This window comes from Mustela putorius, unplaced genomic scaffold (assembly GCF_011764305.1).
Source record: "Mustela putorius furo isolate JIRA1106 unplaced genomic scaffold, ASM1176430v1.1 tig00537227_pilon_pilon_pilon, whole genome shotgun sequence".
In the NCBI taxonomy this organism is placed as follows: Eukaryota; Metazoa; Chordata; class Mammalia; order Carnivora; family Mustelidae; genus Mustela; species Mustela putorius.
Window position 1 is genome coordinate 43937257 of NW_025422368.1, and position 25660 is coordinate 43962916.

The window sequence follows — 25660 nt, forward strand, 5'->3', positions numbered from 1 at the left end:
TAGTCATCTCTACTAGTGGAGGGGAAAAGAACGAGTGAAATGTGATACATGAAAATGAGCAAGCAGGACAAAGATAAAGTAAATGTCTCCATCAAAGTTTACAAGACTTTGTCCTAGACAGTCAACGTCCAGTTAAAAGACACTTTTTAAAGTTCAATGAAAGGACTGTAACACTTCCTCGTAACTCAATAAATAACGTTTAAAATTAAAATCGCAATAGAAATATTCAGTAAGGTAACCGTAATCCCAGAACCTCCACAAACTGAAAAAGCTGAATGCGCTTGCTTCTGAGGAAGGAAGTGGTGAGGTCGGTGAATTGTTTTTCGTTATTAGCATATAATACTTTAAACTGTGTATATGTGGTACTTTAAGGCAAATTTTTAAAGATTAAATTTAAGAAAAATTAAACATCCGAGCAGAAACTCCGTTGTTATAGCAACTCCGCGGCGCAGCTTCCCTTTTGTTCTTGGGGGGGGGGGTTCTACTCCCCGGCTCCACCCCATACGTCAGATCCTCCCCTCCCTCGTGCGGAGCGGATGCCGCAAGGGGCGGAGCGCGAGTCAAAGCTCCGCCCCCCAGCGTGATGAGCGGCGTTTCGACCGCGGTCCTCCACTCAAAACCGGCTCGCCCTCCCTTCCCCCAGAGGGCGGTGCCAGGCCGGAGCTGCGCGCCCTCCGGGGCTCCGCCCCATGCGGAGAACGTGTGCCGTCATTTCCGGCTTCTCTTCCCTCTGGTCCCGGGCGTGAGCTGAGGAATTCGCGTGTGTGCCGAACTCCTCGGAACCATGGTGAGCCCGGCCCCGCTGGCCATATCTAAACCCTGCCGCGTCCCGCCGCGCCCTGCCTCCCGCTGCCCCTTCTGTCCTCCCACGGCCGTAGGCTCCTCGTGTTTGTCCCGGAGACCGTCGCACATGGCGCGGCCCGCGGCGTGTGGCCTGCTCCGGGCCCGCCGGCGAAGCCCTCCACACCTAACGGGGAAGTGTGGGCCTCCATGCCAGTGTCTTGTGCCGACTGGGCCTCTCCGTAGTTTCAGGACCCCAGGCCCGGGGGTCAACCTGAGGAGAAATTTCTAGTGCCGCGGGCGGGTCGGCGCGACAGGCCCCGCCCTCACTCCCGGGGCGGAGCCTGCGGCCGCGGGGCTGAAAGGGCTGGAGGGTGAAGATGGAGGCGAGTCAGCCGCGTTGCTTCGTCCGCCTGGCGGTTGTTGGCGCGAGTGGTCTGCACCTCCTGCCTGGCTTATCTTTAAAGTCATCTTCAGTCTTGCCGTTTTTAACATTCTTTTTGGTGTATAATTTTTACTCATAGAGTACTTGTAGACCCAAAGGCAAACCCTCCTTGCTGTACAAGTTGTGTAAGTCCCTCACGCCCCCTTAGTGAATGAACGTCCCAGTGACGGAGAACGTCATTTCTTTGAAAAATTACGCTGTGCTATAAATTAAATTTCTTTTAAATATGTACGTGTATTTCTGGCGGAATGTAACTATAGGCGTTAAATAATCGGTATTCAAACGGACTGTTGATTTTTCCCTTTTAGGCGTCCCTTTCCCTCGCACCTGTTAACATCTTCAAGGCTGGGGCTGATGAAGAGAGGGCAGAGACGGCTCGTCTGGTAAGCCTTGTTCTCCCATTCTTTTAAAGATCCAGTTGAACTTTAGGAATTTTAAGACGGTAAAATTGATTTTTACTTTTCAATCTCTGATTTTTACTCCAGTCTTCTTTTATTGGTGCCATCGCTGTTGGAGACTTGGTAAAGAGCACATTAGGACCTAAGGGCATGGTAAGAAAAACAAAGAATTTTTGTGTTTTGATACTGATTTACAGCTGTTTTTGGAAATCTAGTTAATAGCTCACTTTTTTGGGATGCCTGTATGCATAAGACATGGGTATGTTCTCATTCTTAAAAATCAAAACAGTACTCCTACAGCTAAAGTCCCCTTGGATCACCATCCTCAATCCCCTCCCCAGTGACAGCCATAGTTATAATTAGATGTAAGTCTTCCTAATACTTGTTTTTATGTAGATATGTGTGCAAATTATGTATTAGGTGTTTTTTTAATAAGTATTTTTACTGTAGGTACTTATATTTTTCTGTAGGTTGCTTTTTAAAATCCCTTTTGCTGTAGATTTTTATATTTTATATTTATTCATTTGTTTTTGCTAGTACAATGCTGAAAAACCTTGTTAGTGTCTCCCTGTTACAGTGTTTTCAGGGACAGACTCCAGGGTTTGCTTTTGGAGTGTATGCATTAAAAAAGTCTGAATGGATACTGCCAAATTGCCATCCAGAGTATTTACACATTAGTAAATGAGAGTACATATTGACCCATGCATTCTTGACATGTATTTATATCTTAACTTGAATCAAGTATGTTCTTTTTAGGATAAAATTTTGTTAAGCAGTGGACGAGATGCCTCTCTTATGGTAACCAATGATGGTGCAACTATTCTAAAAAACATCGGTGTAGACAATCCAGCAGCTAAAGTTTTAGTTGGTGAGTCTGAAAATGATAAGATTTTATTAATATTTTTAAAACCCATTTTTAAGTAGGCTTTGTTGACTGACTACTTGCAATTAATTGGTGTCCCCTTTTTAATTATTATTATTGTTATTATTATTATTAAAATATAAGCCTCTGTGGTTCCATGCAGTTTTTAATGATAAAACATGTTCAGAGTGAGAAGTTCCAAAGAGTTTGTCAGGTGAGGAAACTTAGATAAGTGAGATTCTGGTTGGTAGTGGGTATGTTTGGAGAATTAGTTGAGCTATGGAGAAGTAATTTAGAATGTATTTAAAAGATTCTATTTATTTATCTGTCTGTTTGTCAGAGAGAGAGTGCACAAGCAGGCAGAGTGGCAGGCAGAGGCGGAGAGAGAAGCACACTCCCTGCCAAGCAAGGAGCCCGATGCGGGACTCGATCCTAGGACCCTGTGGTTTAACCGACTGAGCCACCCAGACGTCCCTAGAATGCATTTGTATCAAATATAAATGAGTTAACTAACTAGCTTCTTTCTTCTAGATATGTCAAGAGTTCAAGATGATGAAGTTGGTGATGGCACTACCTCTGTTACTGTCTTAGCAGCAGAATTACTAAGGGTAAGAGTATCTGAGAAACTTTAACCTCATTTTATTGTTTTTTTACTCGTGTATCAGAAGTAGTCTGTTAGTGTTTTCTATTGAAGAATGTTTTCTACTATTTATTAATAGGAAGCAGAATCTTTGATTGCAAAAAAGATTCACCCACAGACCATCATTGCGGGTTGGAGAGAAGCCACAAAGGCAGCAAGACAAGCTCTGTTGAATTCTGCAGTTGATCATGGGTTGGTATACCAAAATAATAGTTTTAAATATTTAACATTCTTTTAAAAATAGGCTCAGTGCAGGATGTCTGAAAAACAGTGAAAAGCATACACAAACATGACTCTATTGCCTCATCCTGCCCCAATAACAAACCCCCACATTACACTCCAGATATAGTTTGGGTTTCCAGCTTTTTGTAGGTAAAAATCACGAAAAAACAAAACAAATAGAATCATTGCGTAATCATTCTAACTTAGTTGATCAATAAGCATATATTTGGGTGTCAGTATTTTCTGCAGTAGTTTAATAGGGGTATGCATTTGTTTATGTGATTGTAGTGTAATTTACCTATCTATAGTCTGTTTTAATAAGTTTTAGATTTATAATAATATTTTTGACAAACTTCAAGAATGTTTCAAGAAGTATAATTGCTGGGTCTAAACACATGTATGTATTTTATGGCATTTTTATTTACAAGTAATCTTTATTTTCATTCTTAATTCTTTATTAATTTCATTCCTTTATTTTCATTTCTAGTATCTGTAGAGCAATACTTATTTATCCATGTCCTTGAAGAATTTGGTATTTTGTTTGCTTGTGTTTCTCTTTTTGTGTTTCTTTTTTTTTGCCTGATTGGTGGGGAAAATCGTTTCCTTTAATTTTGCATTGTTTGATTACTTGAACTTTAATTTTTTTGCTATGGCTTCGAGCCCTGACTGGGGTGAAATTATCTATTGACAAATATTTTCTTGAAAAGAAAAATAGGATTGATACCTTTGAAGAAACAGGCATGAGTCTTTTTGGTTTTTCTCTTTTAGTTCTGATGAAGTTAAATTCCGCCAAGATTTAATGAACATTGCAGGAACAACATTATCCTCAAAACTTCTTACTCATCACAAAGACCATTTTACTCAGTTAGCTGTAGAAGCTGTTCTCAGACTGAAAGGTTCTGGTAATCTGGAGGCCATTCACGTCATCAAGAAGCTAGGAGGAAGTCTGGCAGATTCTTATTTAGATGAAGGTATATATATATGTATATATATGTTGAATATGGGAAAACAGGCTTTGATCAGACATTGAGGGCTATATAATGAATCTTGGGTTTTAGCTAGTCAGGATTTCAGAAAGAAATCCTGGTTTCTTTCTTTACAAAGAAAATTTGCCTTTAAGAATACAGATGGGGGTGTGCCTGGGTGGCTCTGTGGGTTAAAGCCTCTGCCTTTGGCTCAGGTCATGATCCCAGGGTCTTGGGATTGAGCCCCTCATTGGGCTCTCTGCTAGGCGGGGAGCCTGCTTCCTCCTCTCTCTCTCTCTCTCTCTCCCCCTGCCCTCTCTGACTACTTGTGATCTTTGTCTCAAATAAATAAAATAAAATAAAATAAAAGTACAGATTAAGGGCACCTGGGTGGCTCAGTGGATTAAAGCAAGCCTCTGCCTTCAGCTCAAGTCATCGTTGGGGTCCTGGATCGAGCCCCACATTGGGCTCTCTGCTCTGTGGGGAACCTGCTTCCCCCCCACCTGCTTGCATCTCTGCCTGCTTATGATCTCTATCAAGTAAATAAATAAAATCTTTAAAAAAATACCGATCATATTGCAACTATTTTTGTCCTTTTAATCCATTTATTATACTTTGTGCTTCATTTCACACCATCCCAGCATTTCTTTGATAATCTCTAGGTTTTACTTAATACCTTGAAGTTTGTGCAGTCTCTAATAAAGAGAAATGGTAGTTTTAGTAAAAGTCAGCTCTTCTCTGGGCGCCTGGGTGGCTCAGTGGGTTAAGCCGCTGCCTTCGGCTCAGGTCATGATCTCAGGGTCCTGGGATCGAGTCCCGCATCGGGCTCTCTGCTCAGCAGGGAGCCTGCTTCCTTCTCTCTCTCTCTCTGCCTGCCTCTCAGTGTACTTGTAATTTCTCTCTGTCAAATAAATAAATAAAATCTTTAAAAAAAAAAAAAAAAGCTCTTCTCAAATGGCTTTTTTCAGGAAGTGTTTGTGTAAGTCCTATCATTTATTGGTAGGTATTGAGATTACAGTTCTTGGTGTTCTTAACAAGTAGTAATAAGTCTTAGTAACTGCTGTTTCCTTAGTAACAGTGTCTTTTGTTCTTATAATTTTTCAAAACATCTTTATTATTGCATTTACAAAATGGCTTATGGAGTGGAATGTGTAAGCGTTCTCTTTCATAGAGGAGAAACAGGAACAAGTTGTGCTTTACCAGTGATTTGTACTCTAGGTTTTGCTATATTTCTATTTTGCTTCTTTTAAAGATTTTATTTATTTGAGAGGAGAGAACGAAGGCTGGAGTGGGGTGGGGGTGGAGAGAGGAGGCACAGAGGGAGAAGGAGAAGCCGACTCCCTACTGAGCAGGGAGCCCAGTGCAGGGCTCCATCCCAGAACCCTGGGATCATGACGAGCTGAAAGCAGGCACTTAAGCAACTGAGCCACCCGGGCACCCCATTTGTCTCTGTTTCAGAGGAGTAACAATTCTAAAAACACTGTTGATTTTACATGCAAGGGCTGTGTAGCATTTTTAATAGAGGCTAATGGTAAGGTAAGATAATGAGAACAAGGATAGCTACCATCTTGAATGTTCTGTGCAAGCATTCTAATGGGAATTTTACTTAAAATCTCATTTATTCCTCATGATGTTGACCTAGTGTTTGAATATTAGGTTCATCTGATTAGAGCAGAAACCCAAGATGATAATGTCTTAAAAAGGCAAGCGTTATGTGCATCTAAAAGAAGCGTGGAGAGAATTCCAGATAGGCCCGTAGGCTGGAAACTAGTGTTGTGATTAACTCTTGTTTTACAGATGAATAGCTAAGGTTAATTTGTGTAGGGTTGCTCACCCACCCTGTAAACAGCATAGGCAAAACGGGTTAGTTTCGTTTGACTCCATTGTACATATTTTGGGGGGGGGGTTGTTTTTCATTTTATCACCAGTGTCAGTTCTTTAAAAAGTTCAGTACTCTCTAGCAATACCTCGTTTTCCTGAATCTTCATCAGTTTTCTGTTGTTAGTTTTAAGCTAATGAAAGTGGGCTTACCAGCTTTAATTACAGTCCACACCTGCGTATTGTGTATGTATGTGAAACAAAAGTTTCACATGAAACTTTTATTCTTAAGGTTTATGCTGTGCCCTTAGATTTCTACCTGCTAAATTGATTTTTATGGTCACTTGCTTTAGTGGAATGCTGTATAGGTTCTAGGGACTTAGGTGTGTTGGACTTAAATGGATTCTTTGAAAGAGTAATTTGATAAAGCAGAGATAAAGATTTATCAATATAGTTTTGAAGTATTTACTAAAATCTGTATTGTAGGCTTTCTGTTGGATAAAAAAATTGGAGTAAATCAACCAAAGCGAATTGAAAATGCTAAAATTCTCATTGCAAATACTGGTATGGATACCGACAAAATAAAGGTATGTTAACTACATTTTCTTAGAATTCTAATTGTTAGCTGCTTTATGAATTCAGGCTGTGAAGCAGTTGCACTGAAAAAACCTAGAATATATTTAAATACATAATTTTAGTGTCTTTACATAAAAGTATTTATGTTGTGGGATTCAGGAGTAATGAAAATGATGCTATTTTTATTCTTTCCTTTGTCTTAGATATTTGGGTCCAGGGTGAGAGTTGATTCTACAGCAAAGGTTGCTGAAATAGAACATGCCGAAAAGGAGAAAATGAAGGAGAAAGTTGAACGAATTCTTAAGCATGGGATAAATTGCTTTATTAACAGGTCTGTATGTGCTTTTGCTAACAATATTTGTAATAATCTAATGATTTTTGTCTACAAAGGCATTTGCAAATACTTCATTTTATTAGTGACTTGTTATTTAGGAATGGTAATTTTCCTACCATTCTACAGCAAGGCATTTGCATCACCATTTTGGTGATGTTTTAGGTTAATACACTTGATCTATTTATATTAACAATGAGTTTTCTGGTCTGGCAGTTACATTGTAGTTTTGGGCTGTAATATACATATATTTGGTGGAGAGCTTCAGTTCCATATTTAATGGTGGGACTTTGAAATAGCAAAAAGCTAATAGCAAAGAAATAAAATAATGAAGAAATGAAAAGTAATAGTTTTAGGGCTTTAATTTGTATGAAAAAGTATGTATAATGTTTCCCATGTTTTCTTTCTTAATTGTTAGTATCAAAGGTGTTCATGGATTTTTTTTCCAAAGGCAAAGCAGTGGAAAATTGTTTTCAGTAAAACTAGAAAAGGCTCTATAAAGTCACGACTGTATCCAGTCCAGTAGCCTGAGGCAGCATGATGTGGAATCACTGTCTAGGTGGCAGGCAGTCTGGGCTCACAGCTTTCTTCCATGGCTCTCTGGCCATTTCCTACCTTTGGGTTCCTGATATTACAGGGTCAAGTACCTAGGATCCAGTGGTACTGTGTGCTACCTCATATCAGGGTCTAGAGTGGGCAGCAGAGGAATCTTGTTTGCCCCTAGAAGCTCAAGCTGGAGTTCTGGCAAGAAGTCCTGACTGCTTTGAACTGTTTGCTCATCCCCACATCAGGGACTTTGTGTCTAATTTTCTCTCTGCTTAGATCTCTCAGATTTTTTTTAAATGGTGAAAATACCAAGAGGAACAGCCTAATTCTAGCAATGAAATGGCAGTGGTTAACTTTGACAGTTAATATTTGGTGAAAATCAAATATTTGTGGGGAGATGGAGAGAGAGTATCCTAAGCAGGCTGCATGTCCAGCATGGAGCCCAATGGGCTGGATCCCACGACCCTGAGATCATGACCTGAACTGAAATCAAGAGCTAGAAACTTAACTGACTGAGCCACGCAGAGGTCCCTTACATTGATTAAAAAAAATTTTTGGCCTTTTTTTAATGTCCCATACTTTTAAACATGTCATTTTTACTCTTAATAAGATCTGGGGTGCCTGGGTGGCTCAGTGGGTTAAGCTTCTGCCTTCAGCTCAGGTCATGATTTCGGTCCTGGGATCAAGCCCACCCCCCCTGCCCCCACCCAGCCCCCACATTGGCTTCTCTACTCAGTGGGGAGCCTGCTTCCTGGCCCCACCTCCCTGCCTGCCTCTCTACATACTTGTGATCTCTCTGTCAAATAAATAAATAAAAATAAAGTCTTAAAAAAAAAACAAGATCGCATTTTTTGGAAAATAGTAAAGAAGGAACAGAATCTGAGGTCTAACCTTCCTGAAATTCTTTAATTAAGCTGACTTGCGTATGTATGTATGTTTGGTGTTCAAGTTTCAGTTTTTCACTTAGCTGTGAACACATTACTAACTTTTGTAACTTGCCCTTTTTTTAACCTAACAATATAAATTTTTACTTAAAATTAGTTTTTATAATTGGTAAACTCTGTGTACACCGGCACACTCCTAGGGAACATTGAAGTCATTGGCAGGTTTTGCCATTCTCTGTAAAATTTTTATACATACTTTCACTGAAGATTTTTAATATCTGAATATTCTTGCTGTAGAGCCTCAGGAGTGGAATTAAAGCTTGGGAACATTTATATGATTTTTGATGCATTTCTGCTAAATTGGTTTTCAGAACTGTGGTCTAGTTTACTGTATCAGTAGCAATATAAAAAAACAACTTGCTTGCAGTGCTAGCATGGAGGCACTAAGTTGTGTAATTTATGTATTATTGTATGTGACATTTCTAATTTGTATTTATTTGGTAAGTAAAAATGGTTCCATGTTTTTTAGTCTGATGTATTTTAGACTTGTGAAATAACAATTGCAAACGTTTTTATTTTATTTGTAGGCAATTAATTTATAATTATCCTGAGCAGCTCTTTGGTGCTGCTGGTGTCATGGCGATTGAACATGCAGATTTTGCAGGTGTGGAACGCCTCGCTCTTGTCACAGGTATGGGAAAAAAGGCATTAATTTCTAACGCTAAACACTCTTGGATTTATTGATGGTTAGTATATGTAACTTTTGAGAGTACAAAGAAATACTTTAAGGGACTTTGAATAAAAATATCCTGAATTCTTTATTTTATTTTTATTTATTTTTTTTTTTAAAGATTTTATTTATTTATTTGAGAGAGAGACAGTGAGAGAGAACATGAGTGAGGAGAAGGTCAGAGGGAGAAGCAGACTCCCCATGGAGCTGGGAGCCCGATGTGGGACTCGATCCCGGGACTCCGGGATCATGACCTGAGCCGAAGGCAGTCGTCCAACCAACTGAGCCACTCAGGCGCCCCGAAAAAGGACTCTCTTAAGGTTTATCTAGTTTATTCGTTTATTTCTGGTGCTGAGTAGTTGAATGCCTTGTGCCTTTTGAGGTAGTAAGTTGTAATAATAACTTCATTGAACACTTGTTAGAGAATGGATCAAGTGCTTATAAATATTGTTTTTGTTAAATTTTTTTAAATTTGTGGAAGTAATGTGGTGCCTGGGAGGCTCAGTGAGTTAAGCATTTGCTTTACGCTCAGGTCATGATCCTGGGGTCCTAGGTCAGCCGTGTATCCCGTCTGGCTCCCTGCTCAGTGAGGAGCCTGCTTCTCCCTCCTCTGCTTCTGCTACTCGTGTGTTCGCGCCACCCCCCCTCCTCCACCACCCATCAAATCCTTTTTAAAAATTGTGGAAGTAGGGGCGCCTGGGTGGCTCAGTGGGTAAAGCCTCTGCCTTTGGCTCAGGTCATGATCCCAGGGTCCTAGGATTGAGCTCTGCATCGGGCTCTCTGCTTGGCAGGGAGCCTGCTTCCTCCTCTCTCTCTGCCTGCCTCTCTGCCTACTGTGATTTCTGTCAAATAAATAAATAAATAAAATCTTTTAAAAAATTTAAAAATAAAAATTGTGGAAGTAATGTTGAAATAGTGCGAAACAATCCAGCAGTGAATAATGAAAAGTTAGTATCCTATAATTTTCTTCAGTAGAGGTATGAGTTTCCTAATCCCAGTTATGTGGAATAGAAATGTATTTATAAGTAAGAAATGTTTACGCCAAAATGACATAGTGTGCAAATTGATTACTTTTTTATAGTAATAGTTTTTAAAGTAACTGCTAAGTAGCCCTTGAAAGACGAAGTTTTGCAGCCTTTATTTAATTTTTAGGCCCTTGATAATGAATGAATGGGTTGGAAAGTTGACTTGAGATCTTGCAATTAGAACTAAGGAGAGGGGTTTGAGATGTAAAGCTACTAGGAATGTTGAATTCAGTTTTCAAATGCCATAAGTATTAGAAATAAAAAGTATTACGAATTACTGTAAAGAGTAGAATTGGTTTCATCTCAGAATAACTTCTAAATCCACTTTTAATATTTTGAGAAGCGTGTCTTCTGACCTAAAAAGAGATATTTTTCTTTGATCAGTTACTTTGAAGTGGGTTTACTTGGTTTAATTAAAGTTCTTTAAGAGCTATTACATACTTGATGCTTAAGGTGATAAATTTTATGGTGTAATTCCTCCCTTAAGGCGACAAAATTAAAGGTAATGACATAAATGTGAATGATAGCCCATTAATGGGATAAGTTGATACCATAAGAAGTTGGTACATGAATTGCCATGTATATTCAGAAGAAAGAAAATTCACTGTACCAAGCACAACCCACTGCAGAGTTGACCCCAGGGCGCCTCTCATCCTTAGTGTATGTGTTGTCAAGGTGTATGAAATTGGTTCTTATAAATGTCTAGAAATACATTGTCAGCAAATTCTACATAAGTGAGTGAATTTAGGATAAGTGAAAATTCTCATAAACCAGATCAGTCTCATAAAAAAGAGTAAAGAACTAGAAAAAGTGGAAACTGAACTTTGGCAGTTAAGAACCAGGGAAGGAAATCGCTGAATCTTTCAGCTTACACTGCGGGAGATGCAGAGAAAATAGGAATAGAAATAAAACCTAAAAATAAAAAATTTGCTTTTTGTTTTAAAAGATTTTATTTATTTGAGAGAGTACATGGAGAGCAGCAGAAGGGGAGGGAGAGAGACAAGTGACTCCATGCTGAGTGTGAGCCTGGTGGACCACTGGATCTCACCATGACCTGAGCCAAAACCAAGAGTTGGATGTTTAACTGACTGAGCCACCCAGGCGCCCCAAAATAATTCACTTTTTTGATACCTCATTAGGTTTGCTCTGGGGTATTCTCAGTTACATTTCCCCTTTTCCTGGGCCTTATAGGGGCATTGTGAGAATTCAGTTAGGATTAGCAGGTGTCAGGTGTTCCTGTCAGCAGTTTCTAATGGCTATATCTGTTGACTTAATAGAACTAGTCAAATGCTTCATGTTTTGGGAAATTGAATCATAGGGGTACTGGTCTTGTACTAGATGAAAAGAGAATTTGAATTTAAATTCAGACTTAAAAGTAAATGTTAAAGTCCCAGTTTAACCTTTGGGAAATAGTATTATATAATGTGCATTTAAATCTAAAGATAGACTACTTGGATTTGAATCCCAGCTTCACCATATATTTGTTTGAGTTGTATAACCTTGAATAAGAAACTCTAATATCTCTTTGTCTCAGTTTTTTTACTTCTGTATCAGATAATAGAGCATCTCTTACCAGGGTTGTTTTAAAGATTAGTCAGTTTATATGAAGTGCTTCAAAGAGTGCTTGGCATATAGTAAGCAGTCAGCTTAAAATCTGTTCATTAGTTCTCTTTAGAAAAAGAATTTTAAACATACTGTGCATTTAATTAATAGGCATTTATGTTCATAGGTGGTGAAATTGCCTCTACCTTTGACCACCCAGAACTAGTGAAGCTTGGAAGTTGCAAGCTTATTGAAGAAGTCATGATTGGAGAGGATAAGCTCATCCACTTTTCTGGGGTAGCCCTTGGTGAGTGATTATGTCGATCCTGATAAGGTTCCTAAGTCTTTGAGAGGCTCTGTTGATATTAAAAGAAATAGTTATTATATTTACTAGAATATGATGTATCTTAATTCCTGAGAAGCATAGGGTGCATGTTAATTTCAGTCGAGGTCAAACTCATGTTAACCTTGCCTTTATGGACAGTGTGTATTCAACATGATTGTTTGTGAACATGGATAATTATCAAAAAGAATGTGTAACAGCAGAGAGGACACGTTAGCTTTTAAAACCAAATAATAATCATAACCAGTATCTACATAAATAATAGAAGGCAAACTCTTATTTTTTGTAATCGCTGTGACCTAAGAATATTTTTAACTTTAGGCGAAGCTTGTACCATTGTTCTTCGTGGTGCCACTCAGCAAATTTTAGATGAGGCAGAAAGATCTTTGCATGATGCTCTTTGTGTTCTTGCCCAAACTGTGAAGGATTCTAGAACAGTTTATGGAGGAGGTAAGTGTTTTAAAAATATTAAACATGTTTTATTCAAGTATATAGTAATGGTTTTGGCTTTAATGGTTTTTAGAAAATTTATATGTAATGCATTTGCATTTAATTTTAAAATATTTGACATGTCTAAGGGAAATCAGTAAGTCAGTGTGTTGGAGATAACTAAACATCATAGTCCTTGGAATTTCATTTTCATCTGCAGGCTGTTCTGAGATGCTGATGGCTCATGCTGTGACACAGCTTGCCAGTAGAACACCAGGCAAGGAAGCTGTTGCGATGGAGTCTTACGCTAAAGCACTGAGAATGGTAAGTTAATAAAGACATCTGAACTTACACATCTGTGAGTATTAATAGTTCTTTAAATGAATACATTTTTCTCTCTTGGACATGTTTGCTAATTTTTGGCTTTAAGAAAAAGAACTGGTTCATACTACTTAAATTTGATTCTAGAGCTTATCTTTATGAGCAGTAATTAAAAGGAACAGTTTTACCTTGTTCCTAAATATATAATTTTAAAAAGCTGTCCTAGTTTAGACTAAATCAACTTTCTTCTTGTAGAATAGTTACCATGTGTCTTTTTCACTTAACAGTTGCCAACTATCATAGCTGATAATGCAGGCTATGACAGTGCAGACCTGGTGGCACAGCTCCGAGCTGCCCATAGTGAAGGCAACACGACTGCTGGACTGGGTAAGAAAGCGATTGTAGACATAAAGAGTAACTCTTTACCAAAATCTTTTTTTTTTTTTTAATTTTTTTTTTTTTTTTAAGATGAATTCTTAGGATAATCATAGAGAAGATTTCTGTGGTGATTGCCTCTGTCACCATTGTATTTCCTAGGAGAATGTTTAACTTCATGTTCTCAACATTGTCAGAACTGTTCTTCCATAAGGGGTATAAAACTAGTTAGAAGACTTGTAATTTATTATGTGGTGACTATAGGACTTAAATTTGTAAGTAGTACTAATATCCTGAAATAAGTATAAACTTGATTAAATTCTTATATTAAATCCTGTTCTCACAGGAAACATGTTATGAGGTATTCTGGAGTGTAGTCTTTACATAGATAACAGTGGCCAGAAGGATAAATTTAATTCAAATTGAAAAATTTCCCAGTGTACTATCCCAAGACACGGGAATAGTCATTAGAGGGTAGATAATCCTGCCACTGGAGAAGAGAGATATAATGAATAATTAATGATCTTTCAGAAGGTAAAGTACTCTTCTCACAAGAGGAGAAGTAAGTGACTTTTAAATTCTCTTCCAGTTCTTAAGAATCCATGGTAATTAGCAATGAGCACATTTTCTGTACTAATTTTATTTATATATATATATGTACACATAGGCACGCACATGTATATCTATTTATACAAAAAAGGTTATTGGAAAAGGTCATTGAGTGTTCTGTGTAAATTTTCCATTACCTGAGCTAGTTATCCTCTGTTAGTACAGATGATCAGTAGTTGAGCTTTTAATTTTCTAAAAGGTTTTTCTTGAATGTTAGGCTGATGAGAATGCACTAAATAAATTGAGTGGTTGAGTCTTGTAATCCCACTTTTCATAAAAGTATTAATTTTACTTTTACTTAATTTTACTAGAGATTTTGATAATTTATGTTAAAACTATTGTTGCTTATTTAGTGAATACGTCTCTCTCTTCAGATATGAAAGAAGGTACCATTGGAGATATGGCAGTACTAGGTATAACAGAAAGTTTCCAGGTGAAGCGACAAGTTCTTTTGAGCGCAGCTGAAGCAGCAGAGGTGATTCTTCGTGTGGACAACATTATCAAAGCAGCACCAAGGTATCGTAGCACTGTAGTAGACATTTTTTAGGAAGCAAACAATAGGTAATTGCATGTATTGGGTAATTGTAATTGATAGTAAAAGGCATTTCTGCCCAGCTAAAAGTATTATGCACATTATTTAAAATACATAGTCACAACTCTTAGATTTAAGTCAGGAAAGCATAAAGGGAAAGACGTATGGGTGACATGGAGGAGCTCTTAGGATTGAAAGGTCACATGAGCCAGGCTTGAAAAGCCTGCATGGGGCCAAGGGCTGTAGTGCTAAGAACAAATGTCTTTTCCCCAGGCTGAGTCTGCTCCAGTCGTTTTCTGTCCTGTTCACTTTTCATATAGATTATCTTAAGGTCATAATGTGCTGAGTTCCTAACATGTTCCTGTTTTTGTTTAGAGAGAGAGCAGGAGTGTAGGAAGGTACAGAGGGAGAGGGAGAAAGAAACTCTGTCAGATTCCTCGCTGAGCTTAGAACCCTATATGGGACTCAGTCACACAACCCTGAGATCATGAGCCAAAACCAAGAGTCAGATGCTTATCTGACTGCTACCCAGGGGCCCCTCTTCAGTTTTTCTAAGTTGTTAGATTCTTTCAGAAACTCATTCACACAAAAAATGGTTACGTAGCCAGAAAATCTTAACTTTTAAAGATTCAGTCAATAATTTTCATTGTTCTTACTAGTACTTATTAAAACATTAAATTTTGCCTGTTGTGGTGGTTCAGGGAGATGGGAGACAATGGTTGCTTACACCAGGAGATATGGAGGTAAGGGTGGTGAGAAGGAGTTGATAAAAGATTTTGAAGGTAGAGCCAGCAGAATTTGATTGTGGTTTGGGTATAAGGTGTGAAAGGAAAGGGAATGGAGGATAATCTAAGGTTTTTGTTGGGATAAGAAAGTTTCTTTTAGATGAAGAAGACTTTGGGAAGGAGGTTGGGGGTGTCAGTCTTGGGCATTTGAGCTTTCCATTGAGAAACCAGTTGGGTAATCAAAGCTTGAAGTAGAGAAGCTTGAGCTGGAATTTTAAGTTCAGAAATTGTCAGCCTACATGTGGTATTTAAAGGCCATGACACTGACAGTGTTCCCAAAAGAGGGAATGTAGCTAAAGGAAGGAAGGAGTTTTAGGCACTAAAGACACTTGAGAATTCCAGTAATAAGTTTGGAAAGATTCAGAGCAAGTGGCAAAGGACACTAAAAAGGAACATGAAGTACAGATAAAGGGTAATTATTAACTGGGTGATGGATACCTGGGGATTCAGTATCATATCTTTGCTTTTTTGTACATTTGAAATTTTCCAAATACAAAATTTTAAAGGTTGGGAGCATGGGTGCCTCTGAGTTAGAAGGACGACCAGAGAATGTGTGTCTCAGAAGCCAAATGAAGAAAGTGTTTAGGGATGGGGCATGATCAGCTGCCATAGCAGTACAGATATATTGGCCAAATAAGATAAAAACTGAAAATTGACCTTAACAGATTGGATTTAGCAACAGAGGCCATGGGTATTCTTGACAAGCAGTTTTGTAGAGTGGAGGGGTCAAAAATCCGAAGTAGGTGCAATGAAGCCAGGAAAAGAAGTATCAGAGGATGTGTATATAGACTGCTTTCTTGAGGAGTCTCTTGTGAACAGAACCAGAGGAGTGGGATGGGAGCTAGAGGACATGGGTCTCGACTGTGAACAGTTCGTTAGTGCTGTACGTGGGAGTGATCTTGTAGGGGGGTGATGGATGCAGAAGAGGAAGCAGCCCGCTAAGTAGCTGTGAGAAGGAATGGGAACATGGAGAGCTCATCCCTGGGAACAGGGAAGGAGGAGCACTGTCAGGAGATTGCACCTTAAATGGACTCTGTTACGAGGACTCTTTGTGCAGAACCCAGTAGCACCCACATCAGTGGCTTGCTTCTGTGAATGGCAGCTGTCCCTTTATTATTAGAAAAAAAAGAGGAGAAAATAGTGATTTGGATGTGGAGAGAAAAGGGGAGTGGTATTTAAATCTACTGTGGTGTAGTGGAAGGAGGAATGGGCTGAAAAATCTGAATATTCTCTACCTCGGGTACTGGTAGGGTAGGGTAATGGGGAATGGTCCTAGTTTGGAATGGAGCACTGGTGCAGGAAGGAAGGAGTTGAAAGTTTCTTAGAAGCTGTGCCAGCAAAGATGGTAGAGTGTGGTTCTGTTTTCTCCTGCCTTTAAGCAGAATGATAGCAAAAAGAAACTGAGGTCCATTAAGTTTTCTGGCTTGGTGGCAAGGTCACATAACCACACCCACCCTCAGAAATCTTTCCATGACTTGGCACCCTCAACCACATTTGAAATATGCACTAAGATACCTCATTTGATCTGAGACCACTGTTTTAGTGGTTTAAGTGTCTTTTTTTTTTTTTTAAGACTTATTTATTTGACAGAGAAAGCACACAATCAGGGGGAGCTGCAGGCAGAGGGAAAGGGAGAAGTAGGCTCCCCACTGAGCAGGGAGCCCAATGTAGGGCTCCATCTCAGGACCCCAGGATTGTGACCTGAGCTAAAGGCAGCCGCTGAACTGACTGAGCCACCCAGGCGCCCCGGTTTAAGTGTAAATTAAATTTCGTAGATGTACTCAGTAATTTTCAATAAAGAAACATGGGTAATTGTGTTTAACTCAACCTTCTCAAAGGATTCTTTTGGACTCTTTCATATTTAACCTCCGGAGGATTCATTTTCCAGATTAGTTGCCCTCTGACAGCTGCTGGAGAACTTTTTCTGTATTGGGATCTTTTAGTATCCTTAATTATATTCCCATAAGCTTCCAGGGTTGGAAGATTTTTTTCTTTTCTTCTTTTTTTTTTTTTAATTTATTTATTTTGACAGAGAGAGATCACAAGGAGGTAGAGAGGCAGAGGCAGGCAGAGAGAGAGAGGAGAAAGCAGGCTCCCCACCAAGCAGAGAGCCCGATGCGGGACTCGATCCCAGAACCCTGAGATCATGACCTGAGCTGAAGGCAGAGGCTTAACCCACTGAGCCACCCAGGCGCCCGGAAGATCTTTTTCTTTATATGGTTCCAGTATGCTGTACTCTCTAAATTTGTTTTTACACTTTTTTTGCTTCTCTAAAATGATTGTTATACTTGACTCTAGAAGCAGTGTTTATTTAGGTGTAAAGTAAAAAAATTCTCTAGTACCTTGCCATGCCTCCTCACCAAAGAATAAAAGTTTAACATCTAAGATGTATGTGAAGGGCAGTGTTTTCATACTTAGATGAGTAAGCTGACCCTGTCACTAGCCTATCTACTGGCATTCATTTTCATTCATTTAGAAAAGTGATACAGAGATTCTCATCTAGAGGCCCCAAAGCCTTGTCATTTTACAACTTCTGATTAAAAGTAAACTGTCTTTGTCTTTGACTAATCTAGTAAAATGCCCTAACACATTAGTTGTAAACATGAATTAATCTTTTTCTGGAGAATATGTATATGTTAAATAGGGTGTTTGGATGAGAAGTTGAAAATTATTAAATACCTCCAGGTCTTCACATTCCAGATTCTGTACTGTTTTCTTACTAATATAGTAATAATTGAGAGATGTTAGTAATGAGATAGAAATATCCTTGTTATAAAGAATTGGTTATGATCGTTTTGATAAAATTTAGGATTTCAGCTGTGTTTGTATTTTATATAAACCTTTGGTTACAATTGTGCTTTTTAATTTTACCATTGCCTTTTCTTAAGTGTTTGTTTTGTAATACTTGCAGGAAACGTGTTCCTGATCATCACCCCTGTTAAACATTCCCATGTGCTGTTGAGCTCTGGACCAGTTAGTTCATAGCAGAGTTGTGATTGAAAGACTTCGACCTTTTAAAGAAGACTGTGGAATCGAAGTTTATCTGTGGCTCTTATATCCTTAAGTTTGGACATTTAACTGACCTTCTATTTTAACATGGGTCTAATTTATTTGCTGTTCATTTTCCATAAAATTCAGTTGATTTAAAAGTTCATTTCTCATACTGTGCATCAAAATAAAAATTTGAACAATTAATTGTTCTTAGTGGTTTGTACTTTTTTATTTAATGGGAGCAAGTGATTATACTCTCTCAGTATGGAGTTGTTCGGCTTATCTAGTGGTTGATCTCACACGTTTATGAAATAATGATCTTGTCAAGTCCAAGTCAAATGTGATAAACATAGATTAGTCTCTTGGTTTGTAATCATATATAACCTTTATTTGCTGTTTAATTTTGTTTAGTGAAAGTATCTTAAAGTTTAGTTCCCAATTTAATTTTGTGTCATCTAAATACTGTCTATTAACATAGGACAAAATGATGGTTTCTGTTACTTCAGGGTTGAAAGAGTCCTGTTTTAAAAGTTGTTACAGGCTGCTGCTCAAGCATCTTTGATGCTTTAATGGGTAATATTGTCTCACTTAAAAGAAGATGGATATGGTTAGATTTAGACATGGATGGTTTAGGATTTTTTGTTTTTGGCAGATGGATTCAAAAAAGAGTGGAAATAGGGATAGAGGTGTGTACTGAGTTAATGGTTTAAAGGTGAATTTAGGTTTGGAGGTTATTAATGCGTCAGTGTATAGCAGAATGCCCAAGAAATGAGAGAAAGCCTAGCTGTAGGTTGAGTTCTTAAAAGGTATCTCTGCTATCTTAATGGAGAGAGATTTTATTCCCATAGAGGAACAAAAGGATTTTCAAAGAAATGCTGATAAAACAACCTGTCTTGTTGTGTTTTTCTTTTTTTTTTTTAAAGATTTTATTTATTTATTTGTCAGAGAGAGAGCAAGCGAGAGCGAGCACAGGCAGATAGAGTGGAAGGCAGAGTCAGAGGGAGAAGCAGGCTCCCTGCAGAGCAAGGAGCCGGATGTGGGACTCGATCCCAGGACGCCGGGATCATGACCTGAGCCGAAGGCAGCTGCCCAACCAACTGAGCCACCCAGGCGTCCCTTGTTGTGTTTTTCTAAAGAAGGCTCTACATAGGGCTGTTTGAACCCTGACCCTGAGATCAAGAGTCACATGCTCTACCCACTGAGCTGGCCAGGCGCCCCTAATCTGTTTTGTTTTTGTCCAAAAAGTTTGAACATTTTAATACTACTGTTGTAGAAGCTATTAAAACTGGGAAAACTTGTGGTTTTTTTGTGGTCCTGGTGTATATCCTCCAACATTCACATAAAGGAGAAACTTCCTGAGATTATCAAAGAGAATTGTACTGATTTTTTTTTTAAGTACTTTATCACGTCATAACATCATTTTTCATCTCCACACCTCTGGTGGAACAGGTGAGCATATCACGACACAGAAAACCTACAGAGGTTTCAGTAGAAATAGGTTTAAACATCTGTGCTGAGGGTACTAGATAGTTTGGAGTAAGATCTTAAAAGGATACTTGGGCATGTTTTCTCCAGAGGTCTTAAAAAGAATACACCTTTAAGTATTAACTAAAAAGAGGTGGAAACATGGGAGCTTTGTTGTTATATCCAAGGATACACCCATGCCTCTTCTCTTTGAATTCATAGCCATTGAAGCCCTTACGTTGTTATCATAAACCTATACTATCTCATGATCATGAATTTTAATGTCTTCTCAATCAGAACTTAAATAACATAGGCCCCCGTGTTCCTGTAGGAATCTTAGGATGGAGTTTCTTGTAACTCAGGAACAGTAAATATGGCAGCAGTGAGTTTTCCACAAAACTTGGGACATTGAAGTAGATAGAGATTTGGAGTGTAAATAGTAACCACATGAAAAATTGTCCAAGTTCTTGGGATTTTTAAGTCTATTCTAAGTAGCTTTCAGTTTTTCTTTGAAGGTGAATATGTATACTCTATTCTCCTTTTACTGTCTTCAAGCAAGGATCTGGTTTTTGCCTGCTTAGAGGCCACTGGCCCACTTTCCTTGCTGACTGCCTCACAGATTCCTGTGGTTTAACTTAGGAGGCACAGGCAGGATGTGGAGATAGGGAATTGATATTTTCTTCCTGATTTTGCTCTTTGTCTCTGGAAATGTCTGCATCCTTGTGAGACCTATCAGTGCTGTTCTGCTGGTAGCCTCTTTCTTCATGCCTTTTAGCTCTTAGAAAATTAGGATAACATTGCTGTTCCCTGTTCATCTAGCTTCATGAGTGGTGACTGCTGCTCATAGCCTACGTATCTGGCTGTCTCAGTACTATCTTGATTCCTCCCATCCCGTCATGATGTTGTTTAGTAATAGTTCCTTAGGATTCTCTCTCCTTCTGCCCCTCTCACCCCATGTGTGCACTTGCGTTCTCTCTCTCAAATCAATCTTAAAAAGATTTTTCTGATACATAACATTTAGGTTTGGGGACTTTTAAAATTAGGAGAAAAAAGTTACATTTGGTGGTGCTTTCTCCCCTTTTGAACTTTCTAATTATGTCAGAATTTTAAGAAAACATCAGAGGGTTGTGGAACTGTTAATATGCACTTGCATGGTTACTTTATAAATAATTTATTGAAATCCTGTAGCAAAAACATTTTTGGGTAGCTAAATCAGTGGTGAAATCTTAAACATATTGTTTGAGAAATGTTTGTTGTATATTAGAAGAGAATCTCTTGACTGTGTGCCAAATGTTTATAATTTGCATTCAGTTCAGAGCAGTTAGCTCATTAGACGAGCAGTGTGTACACGTCAGCTGGTGTCACACTTGTTTGGTGGCTGCAGCCTACAGCTGTATTGGAAAAGGTGGGCCCATTAATCTCAGGAGGAGGAAGACAGGGTCAAAAGAAAAAGAGCCATCTATAAGGCTGACTATAGATACAGCCCAGAAGGGGTTTCTAGCATCAGCTGAGTATAGTTTGATTTCAGTCAAACATGAGAAAATAAACTGTAAATCCTAGCTGCCTAATAGAAATCTGGACTGGTTACTAAAGGACTTAAATATTTGACAGCCTATGACATTGAATGATTAAAAGGATCTCTTGGCAGTCTAATCAGTGGGTTGTAGATACACTGCATAGTGGGAGGTAGCAATAGGAAGAGATTGTGATACCAAACTTTCTTCCTCTGGTTTAGCAAGAAATATTTATAGTAGGAAAACACATGAAAATAGTCTGTGCAGTGTCATTTTAGGACCAGACTTTGCTGGGCAAAGATGCTTTTACAGCAAAAGTAACTAAAAACTAAACAAAAGTTTTAGTAAAGATTATACTTTTTGTGTCCTTGATGGAAAGGTTCAAGAACATTAAGTACTATATTAAATCACCCATTGTGACAGCAGCATCTTTAAGGTTGATGTATTTGTGGGAAGAAGAAAAGTTCACAATTTACATATTAAAAAACAGCCAAAATATCTAAGCTCTATACTGACCATCAAAAGTCCCATTTTATCTACAAAAATCAAAACAAATCAGAACAAAGGCTATATATACGGCTAGAGTCAGAAGTGTCGTATGTATACCACAACCTGCAACTCAGATTTCCAGATGCTTGTTTCAAGTAAACCTTTTTCACCTACTACCTTTATTCTAATACAGCTCTGGAAATGTGGTTTCCTCGGAATGGGATTCAGTTCTGCTCTGGTTCGTGAATGTGAGTAAACAGAAGGGCTGTGCTCTACAGAGGCAGGCAGGATTACAACTGGGCTTGCTTTTGATAAGACCACGTTGTCTACTGTCTGGATGACTTCTAGCATTGTAGTAACAGTAAGCGGTTGAGAGCAGACCTTGGGTCAAACCCCTTAGGGATAAACCAGCTCAGTCAGCGTGAACCTCTGTCAAGTGTGAAGTGGCAGCCAGACTCCATCAGGAGGCATTTTTCCATCAGGGGTCTTCTCGGCTTGCACTGAGCTGCAGGGAAAAAGCTTCATCTTGAGCCTTTGCAACAGCACCGAGTCTCTGAGTCTGACTGACTAGGTAGAACTGTCTTTTAAAAAGTGATCCAAGTTAGCAATATTTTCTTATCACTTATGGTCATTCACAGTAACACCGATATACCCTGCAAAGAGCTGGAGCCAGGCCACCAGAACTCAGGTGAATTCTTTAATAAATACCTTATTTGAGGAGGTCATGAGAATCGTGACCAGCCATTTCTGGAGAGGGAGAAGGACAAAATGTCCTAGCACTTCTTGTTCTTCAGTTTGGAGAAGCTGATTTTCTTGCAAAGAAGTCCTCATGCTCCCCAGAGCACACAGCTTCACTTTGGTAGAGATGTTGGCCAGAAGTTTTTTGCAAAGGCACCCCACATGTCCCCGAGCAATTCTTTGCACTCTAAAGGAGAGGTCTCCAGAAGGTCTCCAGAAGACACTGGAGTTGTGTCCTTGGCCTCGACTGACAACTGAAGCATTCAGGAGTTTGGAGGAAGAAGTAGAGAAGGCAGGGCAGGTGCCTCTCCATCCTGGCTTTCCTCCTGGGTCAAGGCATAGCGCCTGGCCTTTCTGGGGTCAGGCTCTGGCGTCTCCTCGGCCCATCTTCCTACACGGCGGACCCCTTTGGCCACCTTGGGTGCATTCCTGCAAGGATTATGGTCATAGATGACCAGCTTCAGACTTGACAGGTGAGCCAGGCTGGGGAAGTAATGGATACTGTTCCTGTCCACATCAATCACCTCCAGGAAGGGCATGTGCAATAGCACAGCGGGGAAGTCAGTCAGCAGGTTGCCTGAGAGCCAGATGGTCCTCAGCTCCTGGAGGCGCTGGAGTCGGGCTGGCAGCAGACGCAAGGCATTGGAGCCGGCGTGCAGAGTCTTAAGGAGCCTCAGCTCGCAGACCACATCTGGCAGCTGCGTGAGGCAGTTGGCCTCGACCCACAGGGTCCGGAGATTCTGGAGCCGGCTCAGCTCACTGGGGAGGTCGCAAAGTTTGTTGTTACCCAGGTAGAGGATGCAGAGCTGTTTCAAAGTACACACCACCTGAGGCAGAGCCTTGAAGTTGTTGAAATCCAGGGCCAAGATCTGCAGATTCTGGAGCTGCCCCAGCTCTGGAGGCAGGCTGTTGAGGTGGTTGTCACTCAGGTAGAGCTTGACCAGCTCCCGGAAGGAACACACGTGCACAGGGAAGCGGCGGAGCTGGTTCCCACTCAGATCCACCATCTTGTCCGTCGGCATCTCCCGGAGGTCTCTGACCAGGTAGCTCTGGCAGCAGTCGGCGGGGACAAAGGCCACCAGGGCCCGGATGGTGTTCCCCATGCAGAGGGTGGAGGCACAGAGAGCCCCAGCCCACTGACTCACTGAGGGGCTCCCCCGGGGGAGGTGGACTGCCCAGAGCCCCATTCTCCTCCCGTCCTTTATAACCTGGGATTGGCCTGACGAAAGCCAGTCTCTTCAACAGAGAAAAGTGCTCCTGACAGCCACTTGAGTGTCGGGTGACAGCCTGACGCACAGGGTCTGGGAGGCCAGGTCTGATTCGCAGACTCACTTTCAGTCACCTAAGCTCCTGTGGCCTTTATCTACATTTTTTTGTTCGTTTCAAGCTGAAAATAGCTTCACTGTTTTTTCTAACGATAAAACATTCAGACATTATATGAATGTGTAACAGAAGGAAATAGTCCTCTTGCCCCAGAATAAATACTCTAAACATTTTAATGTCTTACTCACGGGTAAATACTGTAAACATTTTAATGTACATCCTCTAGCCTTTTTGCTACAAGTAACCAATTTATTTTAAAAAATTTACTTACACTGTTTAGGAGTCTTTTATTGTAACATATGGACATATTTTTGTGTTTGCAGCTATCTACACAATTATTTTAACCACCTGTATTCCATTATACGAAAGCATCATAAGTGCAGACAGGTCTCTAATATCGGGCACCTAGCTGGCTTCCAGTTATCTCGTACAGCAGTGTGAGCAGTCATCCACTAATTTCCCAGGACATGTCCTTAGAGGTGTTCTTGGGTCAAAGATACACATCTTTTAAAGGCTTTTCCTTGATAGTGTTCTTCCCTACCCCTACCACATCTGAACCGGTGTACATACCCTTCCCAGGTAATGGTTTTCCATAGTTTACAGTTTGCCTTTGACAAAAGATAAGCAGAAAAGAGAGAAAGGGTAGGCCAGCCTCCTGAAGCTTAACTCAATGAGGATGTATTTCTCCAGCCGTCTGTGGCAGAGAACAGCTAACTGCCAATCTAAGGTTTCTGCATTTCCTTCACAGTGTCCAGCCGTAGGAAGCAGCTGGCCAGTCAGGACAGGGCCTAGTACTGGTCTCAGGCAGAGAATCTAATTCTGGCCAGTGGAATGTGGGCAGAAGTGCTACACGTCTCTTCTAGGCCTGGCTCATATAAAACAAACCTTGCCTTCCTGCACACTGTTTTTCCCCATCTGCCTGCTGGATATCAACACCCAGGGTGACCTTAGAAGCCACCGTGTAGAAGTCACATGTTGAAGTTGGCAGGGCCTTGGTCATCCTGGATCCCTGAATCAGTGCTAGGATCAGAACACTTCCCCGCCTCCCTGCACACATGTTCCCTGTCACCCGTTGGATTTAGATAAGTGACAAATAAACCTCACTTTTGTTAAGCCATCCAGATCTGAGAGCGTATGGATTACATTATCTTAATGAATAGAACATTCGTTAAAAATAAGGAGGTAAGTCTACGGAGACTGATATGCAAAGATATTCAGGATAAGTGAAGTGGGGGGGGCGAGACTCATTTCCGAAGTATTTTATGAGCCCATCTGTGAACAAATATGCATATATTCCTGTCTATTCATAAAAAGATCACTGAGCCATAAGAATGAGTATCTCTGGGGAATCTGCCTAAAGGTTTTGGGGTGATTCTGACCTTTCCATCTTTCTACAAGTATCCTCTTGGGACTGTCTGAATGTTTTTTCTCTTTTAAACTACAGACATATATTTTAAACCTATTGCAAAAGAGATAATCCATCAGCCTGCCTGCTGTATGGGTAGAGTGCTAGGGTTTGGGGCAGGCTTGGCATACTCTTTACTCTCCTCCAGGGCCTTTACTACTCAAATTGCCCCTAACAGCCTGAGCGGAGCAGGAGAAGAACATTCTGCGTGAACGGCTGTACCAGAGCTCTCTGGTGATGCTGCACCACTACCCGCCTTTCTTCTCAGTCACAACTCAGTCCAAAACTGAACGTCCTTGGACTTTCTGCACATTGAATGTCAGAGGCTATTATCTTGAGCCTTCTCCTTGCTTTGTTGATTTGTCCTATAATAACTAGCCTCTCAACAAGGACTGTGCTTGGCTTCTATATTTAGCCTCCCCTCTGGTGACCACAGATGGTCATGGAGCCACTGCCCTGTTGCCCCTAGAAATAATGAGAACAATGATTGCTACCTGTTACTATTATTTGTAACTAATCTGCTAAATACGAAACACTGTGCCAGGTACTTTCCATCTACCATCTCTTCTCAGAACACC

At 40.0% G+C, this 25660-nt stretch overlaps 2 protein-coding genes across 2 annotated transcripts; one reads left to right on the top strand and one right to left on the bottom strand.

Annotated features, from left to right (window-relative positions):
* Positions 1 to 630: 630 nt before the first annotated feature.
* Positions 631 to 18353, top strand: CCT2 (chaperonin containing TCP1 subunit 2). The gene is made up of 16 exons (XM_004752451.3): positions 631 to 787; positions 1534 to 1608; positions 1711 to 1776; positions 2380 to 2491; positions 3017 to 3093; positions 3205 to 3317; positions 4116 to 4318; positions 6617 to 6717; positions 6910 to 7037; positions 9055 to 9158; positions 11952 to 12071; positions 12429 to 12557; positions 12757 to 12860; positions 13145 to 13244; positions 14216 to 14357; positions 18070 to 18353. Exons 1-16 carry the CDS (start codon positions 785 to 787, stop codon positions 18098 to 18100), a joined length of 1608 nt encoding a protein of 535 aa, XP_004752508.1. The 5' UTR covers positions 631 to 784; the 3' UTR covers positions 18101 to 18353.
* Positions 18354 to 19212: 859 nt separating this feature from the next.
* Positions 19213 to 23536, bottom strand: LRRC10 (leucine rich repeat containing 10). The gene has a single exon (XM_004752450.3). It carries the CDS (start codon positions 23455 to 23457, stop codon positions 22618 to 22620), a length of 840 nt encoding a protein of 279 aa, XP_004752507.3. The 5' UTR covers positions 23458 to 23536; the 3' UTR covers positions 19213 to 22617.
* Positions 23537 to 25660: the final 2124 nt, after the last annotated feature.

Excerpts from the sequence above, each read along its gene's own strand:
- CCT2 (XM_004752451.3), top strand. Across the intron at positions 1,609-1,710 it reads GGGCAGAGACGGCTCGTCTG|TCTTCTTTTATTGGTGCCAT; the intron begins GTAAGCCTTGTT and ends TTTTTACTCCAG. Across the intron at positions 3,094-3,204 it reads TAGCAGCAGAATTACTAAGG|GAAGCAGAATCTTTGATTGC; the intron begins GTAAGAGTATCT and ends ATTTATTAATAG.
- LRRC10 (XM_004752450.3), bottom strand. The coding sequence starts at position 23,457 with ATGGGGAACACCATCCGGGCCCTGGTGGCCTTTGTCCCCGCCGACTGC.